Raw genomic sequence first — 19,488 nt, 5'->3', positions numbered from 1 at the left:
AGTTATCTTAAATTTTGTGAGTTAGGATAAACCTCACGAATCTCATAACCTATAAGTGGTCTTCATTTTGAGAAAAACTACAGAAATGATCATTGTGGTATGCATTTATTTTGAAAACAGTCTCTAGCCCTAACTTCATTACAAAAATTTCCATCAAAGGGCATTTTGATATTTCTACTTATCTTCCTAATATCTTTATAACACTAAAAATTATATCATATTGTATTATTTATATATGTACATACATACAGATGCATGGAACATAGGCACATGGACAAAATCCATCTCCGATCTCCACCCCCTCCAGCCCACCGTTAGTGTCCATTTCCCTCCTCTACTGTCAGCGTCCATGGCCAACGTCCGTGCCCTACTATCCCCCTCCCCTGATACTGTTATTCATTGAGAAGAACCCACCTATCGGGTTGTTCCCCTCCTGTCATTGACCACTATGTACTATCGATCCACTCTTTACTCAATCCTTCTTTCTCCATTTCTATGATTTTGTTCTTCACCTCCTTATTGTCCTTTACTGTTTATTTTTCAAAAACCTATCAATTATAGCAGTGAAAGGGAAAGGGGGGGGGGGACGGGTGCCGAAGAAGTCACGAGGGAAGAGAGAGAGAGAGAGAGAGAGAGAGAGAGAGAGAGAAAGTTCTTTTCACTTACACATAAGGTTTATAAACGTGCACACTAGCTTTTTTAACAAAAAGAAAAATAAAAGGCAAAAGTTTCTCTCAGAATGACACTTTAACTAATAGAATTAAGGCTGGGTATTGGTTTCAAAGAAAAATGCATACCATCGTGACTATTTCTGTCGGCTTTCCAAACCATGAACCACTTCATATTTTTCTACAAACCATAGGCCTAGAATTGTAGTTCACTCTTGATCAAAAGATTTGAAACAATAGTTACAGATCATCAGTCATCACCCCTTGTCTGACTTATGGCTCTAGTAACCTAACACTCGACTCACTAACCCTACCTTGTACCCTCTATCTCTCTAGCTCCCTTCATACCATCTACGCTAGCTACATATATCTAGCCCTAGTCTTCTTAGTCCTGCATTTTAACTCCTATCAAATGTCATGTATCTAGAAATGCCTAAAGTTTCCTTGCAAACCTCGGTTGTTCATCACATGTCCTCTCCAATCTACTCCTCCTCACCCCCTCAACCATTACACTATCTATCACCCTCACTGGATCTGCCACTTTTCTCCTACAAACGTGACCAAACTATCTCAATCTTGTCTCTCTCAACTTATATGTGATAGGCACAATTCCCAACAGTGTTCAGAAGACCTAGTTCATTATCCTATCAAACATGGTCCGACCATTGGTCTATCAAAGCATCCTCATTTCTGCAACTTCCAACTTCCTCCCATTGGTTTTCTTGTCGTCCAACACTCTAATCCATACAACATAGATGGTCAGATTTGCTATCATGTTAATTTATCATTTAGTTTTTAACATAAAGTTTGTCACACAACATTCTCATGGCAGCCTTTCACTTTAGCCGCCTCTTGTTACTCAAAAATATTTAACAGCTTAAATTAATATAAAACACGATATCTTAATATATAGATCTTGAAAAAGTATAAAACTTGAAGTTCAAAAAAGTGTCATGGCAGCACTACGTCTTCAAGAACGGGTTATGGGGGTTAACAACAAATTAGATATACATCTTGTCTTCATGTAGCCCTTTTTAGAACACTACATGTGACATAACTTACATAGGAAAAAAAATGAAGAAAAAAAAAACGATACAAAGACTTATATTTCACCCAATTTTGTCTTCTTGCTACAAAAAAAATCTAGAACACTACTGAATGTTTCTGATAAAATAAAATTTTTGAAATTAGAATTCCGTTAGTATTTATAGAGTTTGAATATAATTATGTTGTCAGAATAATATTTTATGTTATGTTTAGAATAAGTGTAGGAGCACATATGTAAAGTTGTCTCCTTATTATTGAGGTTCAAAAACAAGAAGAGGAGAGTGAATATATGGATCTATTTTGGACATTAAATTATGTGTCTACTTATGTTGGATTCTCATAGGACAAATGCATTTTTTGGGTATGCATAAAAATATTTAAATCATAATATAATATTTTTATTATAAAATAATGAAATTTATTTTATCTTATCTGTCAAATAGATACAGGTCTTTGAAATCACGCTAGAATAAGTATATCATTCCTTTTCTTACTATCTTAAAAATCGATCGTCAAACTTTCTATTTTGCTTTCTCCTCTGTTGTGGAGGCCAAACAATCGTAAGGGCTTCTAACAACGATGGTGGAACTAAACACACCCAACATTTGGAGCTGAAATTAAAATTGATGCTCTTGCATGATACTCTCTTAAGGCATTTTCAAGCCAACATCGAAAGGTAAAAAGATTGAAAACACCAAAAATGAAGTATATTTTCTACTTCAACCCACCACTAGAGTAAACTATAAATCTGATCCCTATGGTTTGTCAAAAATAATACTTTTTGTCCCTGCAGTTTCAAAATTAGAAGATGACCATCGTGGTTTGCAAAAAATTCCAAATTTGGTTCTTCCCTTTTAACGGTTGTTAAAGAATTCTATTAGATGAGGGGGGTTTTCATCATTTTATTGGTTTTTTTTATCTTTACCCGATCAAATTTGATTCTATGATTTTGATTCATGTGGTTTTTTGATTGGTAAAAATCGATAAAAAGACAAAATACCCCACATTCATCGAATTTTTTTAACGATCGTTAGAGGGAAGAACCAAATCCAAACGTTTTTACAAACTACAATGACTTCTTGTAATTTCTAAATTACAGTAACCGAAAAGTGTTATGTAGTTTACCCTCTATAACATTCAAAAAGATAGAGTACATCAAATTTGGTCTTTATTTTTGGAAGTCAAAATATTAACCTTCATATTTTATATATTATTATTATAATCGTGTGACTGTAGACAAAACCAAAAAAATTATTTGATTTTTAATAATTATTATACATATTGATAACATTTTATATATTAATCTTTTGTTTTACATTAGTAAATTTATTTATTTTGTGTTTTCCATTATAAATTACATTTAAATAATTAAATTTTTATTGAAAATATAAAACATACATATATTAAAAAAAAAATAGAATAATCAATTTCTGTGAATAGGTCACATTCGGTCCATAGAAATCCCCAAATTCCACCGATGTGGGCATTTTGTGTGGAGTTAAACTTCATTCCATCACTTTCATGTTAAAATACAAAATTACCACTCAACTAATCAAAAATCCTCTTATTCTTTTATTTTAAATAATAAAGGGTAATTTTGTCATCTTATTTGTTATTTACATCTCGATTCAAATGTTACATTTTACAAATCAAACAGAAAGTTTAAATAAATAAAATTGAATTTCATTTTATTCCAATCATATCCAATTTCAAAACCCTTTAAGTTTCAATGTTTATATATTTATTTTAGAACAAATATATTCTGAAAACTAAACACCCATTAAATAATATAGTAAATCAATCTTTAACTAAAAACAAAATTTAAAAAAACCGTTTCAATTAGAGGAGGACATGGTACGATATCAAGTTTTTTCTCTTAATATCGTGTACCAACCAATTATATATTGTATACCAACCACCTATATTTGATACCAATTTTTTTCGGTTGGTATTGGTGTTATACTGACTTCAAGTTACATTTATTAAAACTTGCCATTTTATTCAAATTTTGAATGACATTTTGAGTTTCCATGTAACATGATATTTATGGGTTTCTAATTGCAAAGAATGAACTTGCAAACATTCAAATAGACAAACAAAATAGACAAAGTTATAATGTTTAATATTCAATACATAAAATTATAAAAACTAATAAAATAAGTCAGTACCATGGTACTACTGTGTTATACGACTTCCAATACCGTGTATCAACCAAGTTTGCATACTTGGTACGGTAATACCACTTACTATAATTGGTGCCAATTAAGTTGGTACAAATCTAATTGACACGGTTACTACACATGTAGGCTGGTTTGGTTTAATTTGGTACAAATTGTATCCCTAGGGGAGGTTTTTTTTTTCTTTGCTTTCTCAAGATATTCCCAAAACACCACTGTAGCAACATACATATAACTAACTATTCACTCTATGTCCAAAAAAGGACCATGCCTCATCCTCATGCAAGAATCAAATGAGACAAAAGTCAAACCTAATTTTCAACCATGTGATGTGTTCCTACTTAGTCCTATACTGTCACTAGAGACATTCTCCATTCTCCATTCTCCATTCTCCACTCTCCACTCTTCAAACCCCATCTGCATATCTTTTACTCCATTTCCATTGCTTTGACCACTAAGTCAAATCTTTTCCCACAAAACACAATTATTGATTCTCACACAAACCCCAACAATAAACCCCAATGACCATTTCAACAACTGGTTTTTGTTAAAACCACAGAAAACCCTAAACCATGAACCTTAAACCTGTGGACCAATCGAAGAGGTACACTTGACATTGACAGAGTGGTTGTCATGAACCATCACCTCACTTCTTTATCAGAACAATAAGCACATATGCAATATGATAAGATTTGACCACTTGGGTGTGAGAAATTTCAAATCTTTTTCCCACACAAGACAATTCTTGATGCTAATTTGCATAGCTTTGACCACTTGAGGATGGAAAAATGGAATCTTTTCCCACACAACAGAAATCTTGATGCTTGGTGGGAGCTAATGTGTTCAAACACCAACAGACATCTGTCAAATTTTTGATAAAACCCTTAAAAACCCTAAAAAATGCATGTCAATTGAATAAATGGAGATGACACACTTGACATTGACAACATAAAAGTGTCAAGAACCATCAACCTCAGTCTTGTCTATTAGCATAACAAACAAAGGCTATCCACATGTGTCTGCATTCAAGTAGCCATCAATAAAGCTTTAGTGTACCCTATTTTATTTACCTTAAGCATGTGATCTGCACATGGGTATGTCCATGAGAAGCATGGTTCGGTCGTCTCGGCCGGTCAATGAGAACCGGGCCCACATTGACCATTTACAATCTGTGAAGTAATTCCACATTTCTTCACCATTCTTTCATCTTCTGCAAAAACCAAATCCTGCTTACTATGTACAAGAAAGGCATCCTAAAAGTAAGCCAAAACAACAGTATCAAATAACATGGATTCCCAAGAATTGTCGTTGATTCTTTAATACCTACGCCTTTTTGGTCACGGGAAGCATTTCATCCTCTGCAACAACAGAAAGAAAAATACTTTCTCAATTCATGCTAAAGAGGAAAACATATTTACTTTCCCTCAAGATTACTCAACTCCATTATAACTAAACCAAACAAACCCGGGATATCCCACCTGGGGATGGCGCCCGGGGAGGGTAAGATGTACCCAAATCTGACCCCTCTATCTCAGAGAGCAGAGCGGTTGTTAATGTGAATCTCCACTATGACTAAAACATGCTTATCCGGGGACCTCTTTTCTTTTCTTTTTTTCTTTTTTTCTTTTTTTTTTTGGGGGGGGGGGGGGGGGATGGGGGTGTCGTATATGAGCATGGCTTTTAATGATGTGGAGACATGGAGTAAATTTATTAGATGAGAAAATCAGCATGTTATGTCCTCTTGTCCCATGAAAATCACAACATTTGACTGGACACAGAGTTTCAAGGAAATGTTCAATGTTAGTTGGATGTCAAGACATGGAAGCTGAAAATTGTATAGATATTTAGAAACATTTTTTGGAGAAAGTAAGAAACTATAAACCAAACAAAACGTACCAAATTATACACAACTGTGTGGGAAGCATTTAAAAGAGTATGTTTAACAGAACATTATAATTTAAAATCCCTATAAGTAATCCTTATAAATAGGAGATTTTTGTGAACCAAAATCAATATTGGCAAGTGTTTATACAAGAATGCACATTTAAATCAATATTAGTAAAAAAGCTGCCAAGAAAAGATGTTGGAAGCATGAAATACACCCCCAACCCAAATCCATGAAAATTTGCAAAAACTTCCATTTGCAGGATGTTGCATAAGAATTGCAACATTTCCTCCTTGAAAATAATCCAATTAAAAGTAAGATATTTACTCATTATCATCATTACAAGTAAATCAATAGTATCGATTTGGGATTACAAAGTTCCTTTATTTGGTCTTTGTAAATGATATTTAGATATCTGACATGATAAAAACAATCTCCTGAATGCATTGGATATGCGGGATTTGACGGTACAAAAATTTGTTGTCTCACATTTGGCGCAACATTAGGTTGGGACAGGAGAGGACCTAAGTGGGGCAAAAATGCAATTCTTTCTGTCCCACCAAAATAAGTGAAACAAAAAGCAGAAAGATGGGACAAGATTGGTAAATTACTAAACTACCCGTATCAAATTATAGCACCTTCCATAATTCTTTCACCCGCCTACCTCTCTCTCGTCCGTCCAGTCTCATTCACATACCAAACGCACCCTAAACTACTTGCCAAATCACGATTTGATTTCCGTGGGACAGATGGGGTAAAAAGGTCAGACTCACATGACACTCTCCACATATTACAATTGCGGCCATCATCTTTTTCATGTAAGCACACAACTACCTTCGCTACAAATTAAAAATTGTGTTCTTCCCCATCTACATTGATAAGATGGGAGTAATGATTTTACTTTTTTAAGGTTAAACTAAATTTTCCACTTATGAAAAGCATTTGTTTGAAATGTATGGGCTAAAAACTGCAAGATTTTACCTGTCTTTCAATCTCGACAGCGGAAGCAGCAAGTCTCCTCTTCAGCATTGACTTATCCCGTTGACAAGTCTCCATCTCTATATCTGTCAATTAAACCATATCAATAGTTAGCTACGAGCAACTTAACACTTAATGCAGCATATATCATCAAAACAACAATGCCTCTAACCTAGTTGATTGATGTTGTTACTAGCAAATTTCGTCCAGGGTTTTAACTATGCAAGTTAAAATTCTAAATGCAACGTAAAACACAAATTGCTAGAAAGTAGAATAATACTAACTACAACGTAAAAAATGGAACATTTCATTTTGCATTAAACATCTGAAAAAGGGAAGTTTTTAGATTTTCATGGGATGGAGCTAGTAATTCTTATGCTATTGTGGCTGAAACCTATCTTAGTTACAAATAGCACCTAGAAACATAGAGGGCTAGGCATACCCTATTATTGAAGCTTTTCTATCAGCCTTTCTCTGCTCTGGAGCAAGAGTTAGTTGTAACCAAACATACATAAGCTATCAACATCTTCCTCTCATTTGCAAAGAACTATAAATTAGTCCCATATATATATATAAGGATTTGTGGTACTTCTTCCTATATACTTTTGACCTTGATTTTATATAATGTCAACCCTGTTGCACCAAGGCTTATCGGCTTTGCAGGGATTGAAGAGGGATTCTAAAAAGAAAACCTTTTCACTTGCATTTTGCTAAGATGTTGTCCCCATACCATTTAATTTTATTTCTGACAAAGAACTGAAAATTAAGATCCCAACTCTCTTATAATTTTTGTTCATGCAACAGTAGTTCCTAAAACTATAAGTGAAGATTACCAACAAAAAGTAGGAATATGAAAGATTAATGACACAACTCAAACTTTGTTGCTTCCATACTTTGAAATGGAAGGAGTAAAAAACATGCAAAAGTACTCACCATAGTAGTATGTTGACAAAATCGTGATGCGCTCAGTTGGCTGAAAAGGGAAAACGTTAAAAAAAGATGAAAAAAAGAGAATGGTCAATCATCGGTTAATAACAGAATGCTTTGAAACCAACTAGCGTCACTTTCAATGGAATATCAATCTGATGCCAACATCAATAATCTTTCTGGTTAAAGTATCATCCCTAATGTAGGAAGCAGGGTGCATCTATCTCTTCCATGGGTTCTTCAGGAGTGTAATGGGGTGCGTTTCTACCATATGATCCATATCCCCAATTTGTTGACCAAGAGTATCGCGTATACAGGATATGGGATACTGGATGGTAATATTTTCCGAAAAATAGAAAGATGGGAACTCGTTAAATATTAAAATAGAAATTAGAAACTTGCATCTTATGTGCACCAGGAAGAGAAGGTCATGGGGCATCACAAAGGAACTTTGTTCCTCAAAGTAAAATGTGCTTATTGTATACTTCCTTTGTTCCTAGCAATGTTCTACTGGGCAAATCGTTCAATAGAGACATTTGGCTATTACTCAGGTCTTTAATACCCTCTGATAATAACAAGAGAATCATGTGGACTCAAATCAACATCATTGGTTCTTTAATGATGACAATGAGAAAGTAATCCTAGTTTAACAACTTGCTAAAAAATAAATGTTACAATTTCCATTCGACATCCAAAAGAAGGATGTGTAGCGATCTTCATGGGACAGAAAGATTGTAAACTATATATGTAATGTGTGGTTCATGACTTTTGTTTTTTATATTATCTCTTACCTCCATCCTAAAATTAGAGTTCACTTTTGTTTCTTAGATATAGAATATATGAAGTATTATTTCATTTATTGGTCTAATTTTAGTGTTGTATATGTAGGCATGTAGATAGGATGGTATCTATGTGTATGAACATGTGTCCTATTATTAACTTTTTAGATTTTTTGAATCATTCGTATCATGCACCAGTATACTTGCATCATAGCTGGAGAAAATGGGATTCTGGAAAGATGCAAAAAGCATACCATTACAAATATCCCTTCACGACGAGTGGGTAATTCCTCAAGCTTCTTCAGTGTCTCATCTCCTTTGGTAACTTTACCAAAGATTGCATACTGCACAAAATAATTACCAAGAAAAGTTGTTGAAACTGTCTAAAATTATCATTTGCAGCAATTCATAGAAAGTCCAATGAGCAAACCTCATGATCAAGGTGTGGGGCATCTCCAAGAAGCATTGAAAATGAAGATTGAGCACTATTTGGATCTGCATACCTAAAACATAATTTAAGTAACTATATCAATGCTTTAAAAGTGTAAATAATCGATATTAAAGGAAGCAAAGCAATTACTATCGTGCAGTAACTAAAATTATTAACTATAACTTATGATTGTACATCTATAATGCCCAAATCCAAGAATCTTTCTTTAAAGGAGTTCCTTCTATCTCATTTGCAAGATGATTATTTACAAGACACTTGACAAATTAAAACACGAAATCCTTGATGCATTGCCATGGCCCTATGATCGCCAAAGCATCTAATCGTAGTTGCAACTTCAATCCCAAAATCGTAGTCCTTTTCCAATTTTTTACTTTCCAAATTACATAATTAACACTAATGTTTTTAGCTTTTAACCCTATTTCAAGGCTTCTTATAGTTTAATGTAGTTATCAAAAAGATCATTATTCTCGGGAAAATAGCTAAAGTAGTCATAAACTTTTCACTGGCATACTTGAACAGAATTTTGATCAATCATACCAGACTACCACGACATTACATTCTTATCAATCGCATCCCGTGTATCAAACTGCCATTTAATTGCCTTAAAGAAGTCGTCAACAAAGTCCAGATTGTATTTGACCTAAAGACATGGCATCTAAGTTAAAAAACATGATATACAAATATACATTTTTTAATACTCTTAGTCAAATGGAAAATATAGTGTACAAGTACAAGGGAAATTTGCATCAAAATGGAACCAACTCTATATTCGTTCTCTTTTTGAGGAACCGACTTTCATAACCTGCCTTTTCGGGCCTAGAAGCAATTTTCGCAAACAATTTAGGATCTCGATTACCCGATGACCTGCATTGGTGGCATGGCTTTGATAATTCTGATGTGGCATATGTATTTTTGAAAAAGTGCAATTAAGCTTTACTAAAATTCCACGTAATAATTATAAATAGAAAACAACAAATATAAAAAAAATTAACCCTCCCTTCCTCCTTCCCCCTCTCCAGTCCCACGAGCTTTACTTGATCACAAATGGTAAAGGATTTTTATTTTTTTTCCAGAAATGCAGATACACCTAACTTAAAATGATGGTATGCTTCTGATTTCTGTTAATAAAAATTAACCCTCAATCTTCAAAAATCGGTGTTACCCTCAGCGTTCGACGGCCGGTGATTCCCCTCAACTTTCAGGAACTGGCTCTGTTCTCTGTTGATCTCCCCGATGTTCCTCATCGATTACAGTTTCTACCAAAATCTTCGAGAGTAGTATTTCTGCCTGTCACATCTCACCGTCGCCTATTACCCCTTTCAGTTGAAAGTTTCTTCCTGGTGATCAAAGAAGAGGTCAACCCAATAGTGTTCCTCTTTTGGGCCTGATATAAGCAGGCATGTTGGAGGAGGAGCCCGGTTTGGTTTCCAGAAGCTTTAATTGCAAAAGAGATAACACTTGGGGTTCAATGAGTAATTATAGGATCGAAAAGATAGAATCTTAACAAGAGAACCATTGGAAAAGAAAATCTGCAAGCAATCTAATAGCTATGAAAATCTTGAACTTGGATTAGGGTTTTCTGATCTTGGCAAAGTAGAACTTGTGATCATAGTTTAAAAACTTGACATGGCATCTTACTTTCCGCATATTCGTAATTAAATATATCTTTTTGCAAAATCACTTTGGAGTAACCGACTAACGCTTACCAGCTAAAAAGTCATCACGACCCTAAATTGTTTAAAAAGCTTGCTTCTAGTCCATATACGGAATCAAATTCACTACTGCTGACCTCTTACATCAGGCAAATTAATACATAACAGGAGTTCATGTATTGTTCAAAAGAATGAACAAGCATGCATGTGAAAAAAATAACTATAGAAGTTGAATGACTACTTTATCTACTTTTGTTATTTGGAAGTCCAAAGTTAACTCGGTTGATGGCTTGATGCTCAATAGTCAAAAGTGGACCCTACTTTCGGGATGGAAGGATTATAATAAAAAGCACAAGCACCGAAGATAACAACAAAAACAAAACATATATATACGACACATGCTCAATACTTGGTCACATTACACATGCTTCATGAATATGAATTTTATTAGCACAAATTAAGTTTCTAAATAAGGAAGAACCATAGGTGATCCCTTTGTGGATATCTCAAATGGATTCTAGATTGCTTAGCACTATTTAGATAACACATGATGTAAAAAGGGCACCAAAAAGGGAGGAACATGAGAAGAAGGGGGAAAGAAAACAAAAAACAAAAAACCAAAAAAAGATCTGTAAAGGACATTTACCTCCCCATAGAAAGAATTCCTCTCACATGCTTAACATCACTGAATTCACCAATAATGGTTTTTTCAGCTTCTTTCCTTTGTTCTGCATTCATAGGAGCTGTTCTGCCACCAACAACATCAGCCACTTGTGCAACAAACCCCTTGTCTACCTGTGTCCATTTTCAAACTTTTATCACCCGTATAAGAAATAGTACATCAACCATCTTAGCAACTGCTTCTCAGATTTGAGTAGTTACCCGAAAGAAGTGATTTGTATTATAGCATCCCAAACGAACAAGTTTGTAAATGTGCTCAACCGTTTGTGGAGCCACGCTAGGGTAGAAACCGAATTCAATGTCTCCATAATTTGTCTGCATACAAAAGTTGGCAAAATCCCCATCAATAACATTTCTACAGTCAAGGAATTGAATCACAATAATACTTGCATCATCAGAAAAAAGGTTGCATGGCTTCTATAAGGGAAAGTAGTAAAGGAGGGCTTTGTGGATTTAGTAACAGGAACAACAGCATGGTATGCTTAATGGTCACCTAAAAGATTTATAGCTCGCATTTTTTACGTCACTACAATCTTTAGATACTACTCAATTTAATTAAAATTGGCGCACTACAATGTCTAACTCAAGGGGAATAATAGTGAACAATTTGTCATTAGGCCAAGCATGAATCTTTGCCACCCCTTCCAACCATATAACAAGTAAACAAATCAAAGAAAATGAAGAATCAAGAATAATGGCTTATTTACATCGAAGTTCTGTAAAATATCATAGCACAGTTCTCCGATTTTGTCATAAATTAGTTGTTTGTCAGCATTATCAATTGTCAAGCTTGGTTAGACCCAAAAAATGATGTGCTTGTGTGTCTCTGTAGATCACTTGACCACTTAGAAAAATTTGATATTATTTATGTAGTATGAATGTATAAATGATTCATAAGTGTCTCTAGCTTAGTGATAGATCTCTATGTTCATTGGTCATTCATCAAAGGTTCCTGCCAAAGCATGTATTCCTTTTGTTCTAACTTAAGTCAATACTAAAGCCCTCAAGCTTTCTTTTCATTTATATGGTACTATTTTTCCATATCCAGTTTTTCTTTTCATTTCTAAATACCATTTATAATGGTAAATCATTTTAAAAAGGTAATAATCTAACAATTGAAATTGTCTCTTAGAGACTTGTACATTGTTTATAAATAGTTACTTTATAAATTTGTTATTTCTAATGGCACTTCCATTTGCCAACAAGTTTGTGATGGCTATTTACTTACTTGTACTTTTCATATTAAAAGATTATATTCTTGAAATTTTCAATTTTAATTATAAAAAATGAGTTTTATAATTCGATGATTCTTTTACTCGTTGAATATAATAATCATTTTTAACTTACACAAATACATAGTACCTCACATAACTAACTTCACAATTTATACGGTTCAAGGTAGATTTTGACTGCAAGTTTAATCAAGTATCCATGATTGATTATATATTTTTATTTGTGTTTTGAATGTTAATGCAACATGTAAGGTTTTTTCTCCTAAAGTCTAGAATAAATCGTATATTTCAAAAAATCATCCGTTTCAGGTCTAAAAGTGTGCACATTTTTGTGGGTGAAAGCTATGTACAATCTATCTCTCATACATTTGCAAGCATGCTTCAACTCTTTCTGAACCATGACCTTTGAGTAAATATATCCATTAAACATCACTTCTAATGGCGAGATTGACTTAACTTTTTCTTAAGATAATTATGACGCAGGATTAAATAAACAGCATCCGCCATTGTTGTCAAGGGAGAACTAATAAAACAGAAGGAAATGCTTGTGTATTTAACCCTAAAACATGACAAGACAACCTGAAACCCAGAATATAAGATATAATACCGTCAGATAAGGAATTGCAACCAGAAGGTGTAACATTGAAGCATATAGCTAAGAACCAATCCACCAAATAAAAGAACAGATTAGATTTCAGTTTTGGCCAAATATGACACCTTACGAACAGAATAAAAGATCAACAATCACAACCTTATGCTAACAAATTGTATTCCTGAAGAAGTGGTCATTAGATCATTAACTCATAACCACTCTCCTAAACTGAAAAATGGATTATGTGCGTTTATTGAAGCCTAAAAATATGACACAACAACCCTAACTCGGAATCTAACACACGTGTCAAGTAATCAAGTGATTAAGGATCATTTTTTTGGCAAACATAGAGTGACATTGTACCATTAGATGATTAAATTATGGGTTCGATATGTGAATTTAACCCTAAAACATGACAAGGTAAACCCTAAACCAGATGCCAATATGCGATTTACCAAGTAACAATTGATTAAAGATCATGTTCACCCGTTATGAAATTAGAAACCTTTAGTCTAAGAATTATCCTTTATATTCCCCAATTTGGGAAATGGGTTGTAAATATGAACTGGAACTTAGATTGTAAACAAAGAGATGAGCTACATTTGGGAATTAAACCCTAAAACACAAAAAAGAACCAACCCAGAAGCAAATACATTATTTATCAAGTAAACATTGCCAAAGAACCATGAGTTTTCATATCAAATTGCATACAAGACGATGCGTTTATGTGATTTTGGAGGAATTGAAACCTGAAAAACAACACGAGCTGATCCGAGTAGCGACTCTTGAGCAGAATCGGCGTCCATGACGGAGACAAAACAGAAAATATAGAGGGCAAAAGTAAACAAGATCCGATTGAAGAACAATTTCTTCATATCTTTGGACTTGTGGATGTTGGCGCCCGATTTTACAATTTCAAGGTTACAGTTTCAAGGAAAAGAGCACGGAGATGTAGAAGGACGTTAGTCAACTACACTCGATCGATCATGTCAAGTGAGTCGACTCGGATCATAGAAAAAAAAAAGAAATTTTACATTAAAAATAGAGTAAATTACGGATTTGGTCCCTATGGTATACAAACGTTTTATAAAATTGTAGAATGCCTTGTGGTATGTATTTTTTATTAGATTTGGTCCTTCGACCAAATGGATCATCTACGAGGTCCGTTAAAACCAAGGGCAAAATAGTCTTTTTGTCATTTCTTTATTTTAATTTTTTTATTAATCTTTTTAAATCAAGGTTAGAATGTGTATATTGAAATTTGGGACTTGGAGGGCCAAAAACAAACTTCATTTAATTTATATTATATTAGAAAATAAATTAAATCAAATTATATATTAGATTAAATCAAATTATGTTAAACTAAAATATTTAATATTATAATATAGAGTAAATTACGGATTTGGTCTTTGTGGTTTGCTGTTTTTTACGAAAATCGTCCCTAAACTTTATTTGTTATGGATTTGGTGTCTGTACTATGCACTTTTTGTTGGATTTGGTCCTTCGACCTAACGACCGTCTACCACATTATCAAAGTTGGAGACCTTTTTAAATTAGGGATGAAACTGTATATAACAAAACTTGAAGGGCCAAACACAAACAAAAATCATCTATCTCCTAAACTTCGTCACTCCTCACGAACTAGTGACCTTCCGGCGAAACCCATTTATTCAGCAAAATCCATCTTTCCGACAAAACCCTATTTTTCGGCAACACCCATTATCCCCCTTTTCTACACCACCATCCTCCCCCACCCATATCACCCATTTTCCTCTTCCCTTCTCCTACCTTCATTCCTTTCAAACCTGCAGTTTTGGTCCCTATGATGACCCTCGTGCAAACCTCCTCCACCACTACTCTGAGCTACGATCTTTATCCCACTACTTACTCTGATCAATGATCTCGATCCACTATCCAACAACACCTTTTCCCACCACCTTTATTTTGACTTAAAAAACATATTCTAGCGTGAACCCATCCCATCACTATGAGCTCGCCCCCACCAGCACCACTGTCGGCATCTCCATTCCACCACTTCTTAAACTTCACAACCAAGAAGATCAATCAACAAGATGTATGTTTCACGGGGATGGAATGTAACACCCATCACTTTTGGTCATTTGGGCGTGAAAGATGGGCAGGAAATTGAATATTGGGATCTGGGGTCATTCCCCCTGCCATGAAGAACTTTTTACGGCTGTGAAATCGGGAGAAGTTTGGAGCTGGATGTTTTTCGCCAGAAAACCAAGATTTTTGGTCCTTGTCTTCATTTCATACTTCACTTACTCCTCTCCCTTCTCTCTACTTTGATAACCTTCACCAAGGGCACTGATTTTTCAAGATTCAATCATATTAAGAGCATTGATTTCATCTAGCGTTACAAGGATCAAGATCCTAGCTTTTCACCATTGTCATCTTCTCCGTTAAAGACTCACACCCACCTTTTAGTTTCTTCTTTTAACTTGATTAGAAGACTTAAGGGTCGTTTACCAAACATTTAACTGGGTAAGCACTTACCAAGTAACATTACCTCAACGGATGAATATAGTAAGGACCAAGAATCTTATCCGATAAGAGCGATACAAGAATCAAGAGTCTTACCCGATAAGAGCGAGACAAGGATCAAGAGTCTTACCCGGTAAGTGGGGGAGACGACTCTTACCACGGTAAGCGCTTACCGGGTAAATTATTGTGTACTATGTCGTTTTGGTGGACTAAATCTTACCGGTTAAATACATAATAGTGTTAAATTCTACCGGGTAAGTATTTGATAAACGGCCCCTTACTAGTGCATTTATTCTTCATCTAAGCATTTAAGAGCTCCCAAACATCAAGATTCCAAGTCTAGATCCAAGATTCAAAATTCATCTTCTCGATTTTTGGGTTTTTACCAATTTTCTAGGTTTTCTCCAAAAACCTAGCAATTGAGTTTTAAATGATTTGTAAAACTAGATACATACCTGAACGTGTTCTCAAATGTTATTACAAGCTTTAATTCCAAGTATTACACAATTATTTGGTGATTTGATCTTATGTTCATATTTGATGGGTTTTTATGCATTTTTGGGTAAATATTCATATTGAGGCCATGATAGTGAGTTTTTATGTGATAAATGCCTAATGAGATAGTTATTATGGATTAGGTTCACTATCTTAGGGGGCGTTTGGTTCATAGAATGGAATTCGATGGAATTGGAATTCATCAAATGAATTTGACTTTGAGAGAATGAAATAGAATCTGATGGAATTTGACCATGCCTTGTGATTGCGTTTGGTTGCATGGAATTGGATTAGGGAAGGAATCTATAGGAAAGGAATTGAAATCCTAGCGTATTGCCATGGAATTGTAAAATCTGTGCGTGAAGGAATCGACTGGAATTGAAAGGATTCCATAGTCTTATTCCATGAACCAAACACTCTATTTGGAATTTGGTCAAAGGATTGGACATTCCAATTCCTTTCAATTCCCATGATCCAAACAGCCCCTTAGTGTTTTATGAAAAGTCATATTGGTTGGGATTTTGACCCAAAGTTGGGATTTTACCTATAAATGCTAGTCTCATGAGTTTGAATGAATCTATGAAGGTATTGGGCGACTTACATGGCATAATGAACAAATAATTATCTAAATGTGGATCCATTGGATATTTTCATGAAGTCTTATGTATGGATGAAACTTTCAAGTAGGCACTAGGAGGGTTGAGTGTTGAGGTGTTAACTAATGGGTAGTATAATACATGTCGTGTTTATAATTATATGCATTATATATATAAGTTGGTTCAAGTTAAAGAAAAGGAAAAAAAGAATGGGCCTAAATGCAATCAAGGTGTTGTACGTGTGTGTTTTAAAATAAAATAAAAAAATTAGTTAAGTTAGGGTTAGTTTTGTCATTGGTTTAAGTTGAGGGGTTAGTTTTATAAAACCCACATTAAGTTTGAATTAGATTGGGTTGAATTCCCATCTTTTCGGCTGATGATCAAGCTTCCCATCCACGTCTCCGCTCACCCTAATAAGTTTCTTTTCAATCCCAAAGCATTCCTAAAAAGTGAGGAAAAGAGAAACCGATTGAAAGATGAAAAAGAAAAAGGAGCAACGATTTCAAGTAGTCTCATCGACCTTGAGGTAAGTTTACATCTCAATCTCAAAGTTGGGTGATTAGCTAGTAAGGTGTGAGTTTTTTTTTGGCTTGTTTGGGGTAGAATTGTAGTCATTTCGATGGTTCAAAAGACACCGATTCGATCACTAAAAATGGCACCAACATTAGGTCTGTTAAAATCATCTTTAGAACCCAAAGATTCTTCTCGCTTTCCACTCGAATTTAGTCCTAAAAATTGCTTATCGTTGGTAGGTAGAGTTATGTTATTTTATCACGATGAGAAGTGTGCGGATCATCGAAAGATGGGTCAAAACTACCCGACTTTTGGTCGAGATTGTTGTTGTTTTGACATTTGTTCGAGAGACGTAACCTTTCTGATTAGGCTGCTAGTAGTCGTGAGAGTGAGCTCCTCATTTGGAAGTCAAGTTAAAAATATGAAAATCCTTGTATGGTATGTATATAATGTGGACACATGCATATGGTCATGTTTTCCTTTCGATTCCTTCACAGTTCATGCTTCTGCCATTGCTTCATATTAGTTTTGATTTTTAATTTAAATTTTCTTTGGTTTCATTCTATCTGTTTGTTCCATTTTAGCACATAAGATTTATAGGTCATGGTTGGGTTCAGTTATTGGTTAATGGTTGATCGATTTAGTTAGTGGTAAGAATTAATAGTAAATTTCGGATATTATTTTAGAGCGAGTATAAGGAAGTGGACTCGGTGGTTCGTAAACATTGTGAAGTTTAAGTTACAGATTCCTAATTCTATGCGTTCATTTGATTTGTTTACATATGTTTACGAGCCTTTAAGCTTTCCATCAACTCAGATTAACTGACTCACGATTATTGATATTTTTTTTGTACCGTATTTCCATTCACTTACAATTGTTCTATGTCATACATGTCGTGAGAAAATCACTTTCTAATCATGTTATTTAAGTTGTTCAATGTCGGTACAAATATGTGTTTTCTCCAAAATAATACGTTTATTTGTTCGGTAACATTTTGGTATGATTTTTACCTCTAAAGGTACACATGTTGGTACTTGTAATCGATTATGTATTATTCGATTTGAGCCTCTTTATTGTTACGACTACTTGTTTACTCAACATAATTCCTTACTTGGCTTATGTTTGACTTTTCATTTGATTTCGTTATGTATTGACCATATGTAAGACGTATGACGTCACATTCGTTTTGACAACTCAACTTCGGGTAACTCGAGCTACTAACCACCTATGGGGCTACCATATGCACGTCATTGTGGCATCGATGGCGTGACACTAATCGTGGCAATGTGATCAGTCCACGATGTCTCCTCTTTATGCTCTTGTGAGAGCTATTTTATTGTGATGGATATTAGATTTAGGAGGCGTATGGGTCGGCCCTAACACATGTGATTCGTTTGTAAGGTGGATGTCGGTGTATGTCCAATGCCACATCTCACATTTAGAACGTGTGGATCTGTAGTCCAATGTACAAGCCTGTGTGGCCATATGTCTGACACTTGTCCTATTGGTTATGCAAGTGTATGCGTTTTTCGAGCTCGATTTGTCCCTTCATATGCTTTCGTATGATTATGTTATTTGTTGTTTTTTTTACTAAGATTTTGGTGCTTGTTTTGTTCGATACCTTCAATTTTGGCGTGTTTGTATTACCATTTTACTATAATTGTTTATTCGTTCACTGAGCATTTGGCTTAGCCGTGTTTTCTTCTGTTCCTCACGGCAGGTAATCAAGGGGGCGGCTAAGTCTTGTGACAGAGAGTAGACCAGGATCTCGATTTCAAAGGTTTCGAGAGGTTTAGTGTTATGTTATTCATTTATTGAATTTATTTCTTTGGCTATTATACTAGCATTTCTTTTAAGGTTGTGTTTGGATTTCCTTGAGTTGTTGGAAGGTACTTGAAATAGTTTGTCTGAAGATTTTTTTTTCTTCTTTATTTGGGATATATTTAAATTCGTTATTGAAAGATTTTATTTTTGTATTCGAGACTACATTTTGGAAGTTTTATATATCGATTCCGACGTTTTGAAGCGACCTCCCATCTTATGGAATGGGGGTGTTACAGGTAGACACTTAAGATCTCCCCTGCTTGAGGTGTTACCTTTGAAGAAGACACTAAGGGCGCGTTTGGTTTAGTAATGCGGTTACTAAACTTGGAGAAACTTTGGAGAAAATGGCGAACAAACTTAGCAGGGGTATAGAACGAGAAGACGAAGTTGATAAAAAACGTTCGATGATCACTCCTGAGATATTAAAAATGCAGACGTTGACCCAACGGGATAAGTATAAAGCAATTTCATTGATAAGAGACGATC

General features: G+C 34.7%; 1 protein-coding gene across 2 annotated transcripts; it reads right to left on the bottom strand.

The window, feature by feature from the left end:
• Positions 1-4,803: 4,803 nt before the first annotated feature.
• On the bottom strand, positions 4,804-14,079 carry LOC112527644 (peptidyl-prolyl cis-trans isomerase CYP23). 2 transcript variants are annotated; one of them, XM_025138397.1, is made up of 9 exons: positions 13,819-14,079; positions 11,447-11,560; positions 11,211-11,359; positions 8,892-8,964; positions 8,716-8,805; positions 7,689-7,728; positions 6,759-6,841; positions 5,216-5,250; positions 4,804-5,102 (listed from the first exon to the last, which is right to left on the bottom strand). In XM_025138397.1, exons 1-8 carry the CDS (start codon positions 13,942-13,944, stop codon positions 5,230-5,232), a joined length of 696 nt encoding a protein of 231 aa, XP_024994165.1. In that variant the 5' UTR covers positions 13,945-14,079; the 3' UTR covers positions 4,804-5,102; positions 5,216-5,229. The 2 variants fall into 2 exon arrangements, with proteins under 2 accessions (XP_024994165.1, XP_024994164.1); XM_025138396.1 differs by having other exon boundaries at positions 4,804-5,250.
• Between the last annotated feature and the right edge of the window lie 5,409 nt (positions 14,080-19,488).

Source organism: Cynara cardunculus (assembly GCF_001531365.2).
Source record: "Cynara cardunculus var. scolymus isolate 2C chromosome LG 15, CcrdV1, whole genome shotgun sequence".
Lineage (NCBI taxonomy): Eukaryota > Viridiplantae > Streptophyta > Magnoliopsida > Asterales > Asteraceae > Cynara > Cynara cardunculus.
Note: the sequence above shows the minus strand (reverse complement) of the source record. Positions and strands in the feature narration are given on the sequence as shown.

Excerpts from the sequence above, each read along its gene's own strand:
- LOC112527644 (XM_025138396.1), bottom strand. The coding sequence starts at position 13,944 with ATGAAGAAATTGTTCTTCAATCGGATCTTGTTTACTTTTGCCCTCTAT. Across the intron at positions 11,561-13,818 it reads CAGCTCGTGTTGTTTTTCAG|ACAAATTATGGAGACATTGA; the intron begins GTTTCAATTCCT and ends TTTTGTATGCAG. Across the intron at positions 11,360-11,446 it reads ATACAAATCACTTCTTTCGG|GTAGACAAGGGGTTTGTTGC; the intron begins GTAACTACTCAA and ends AAATGGACACAG.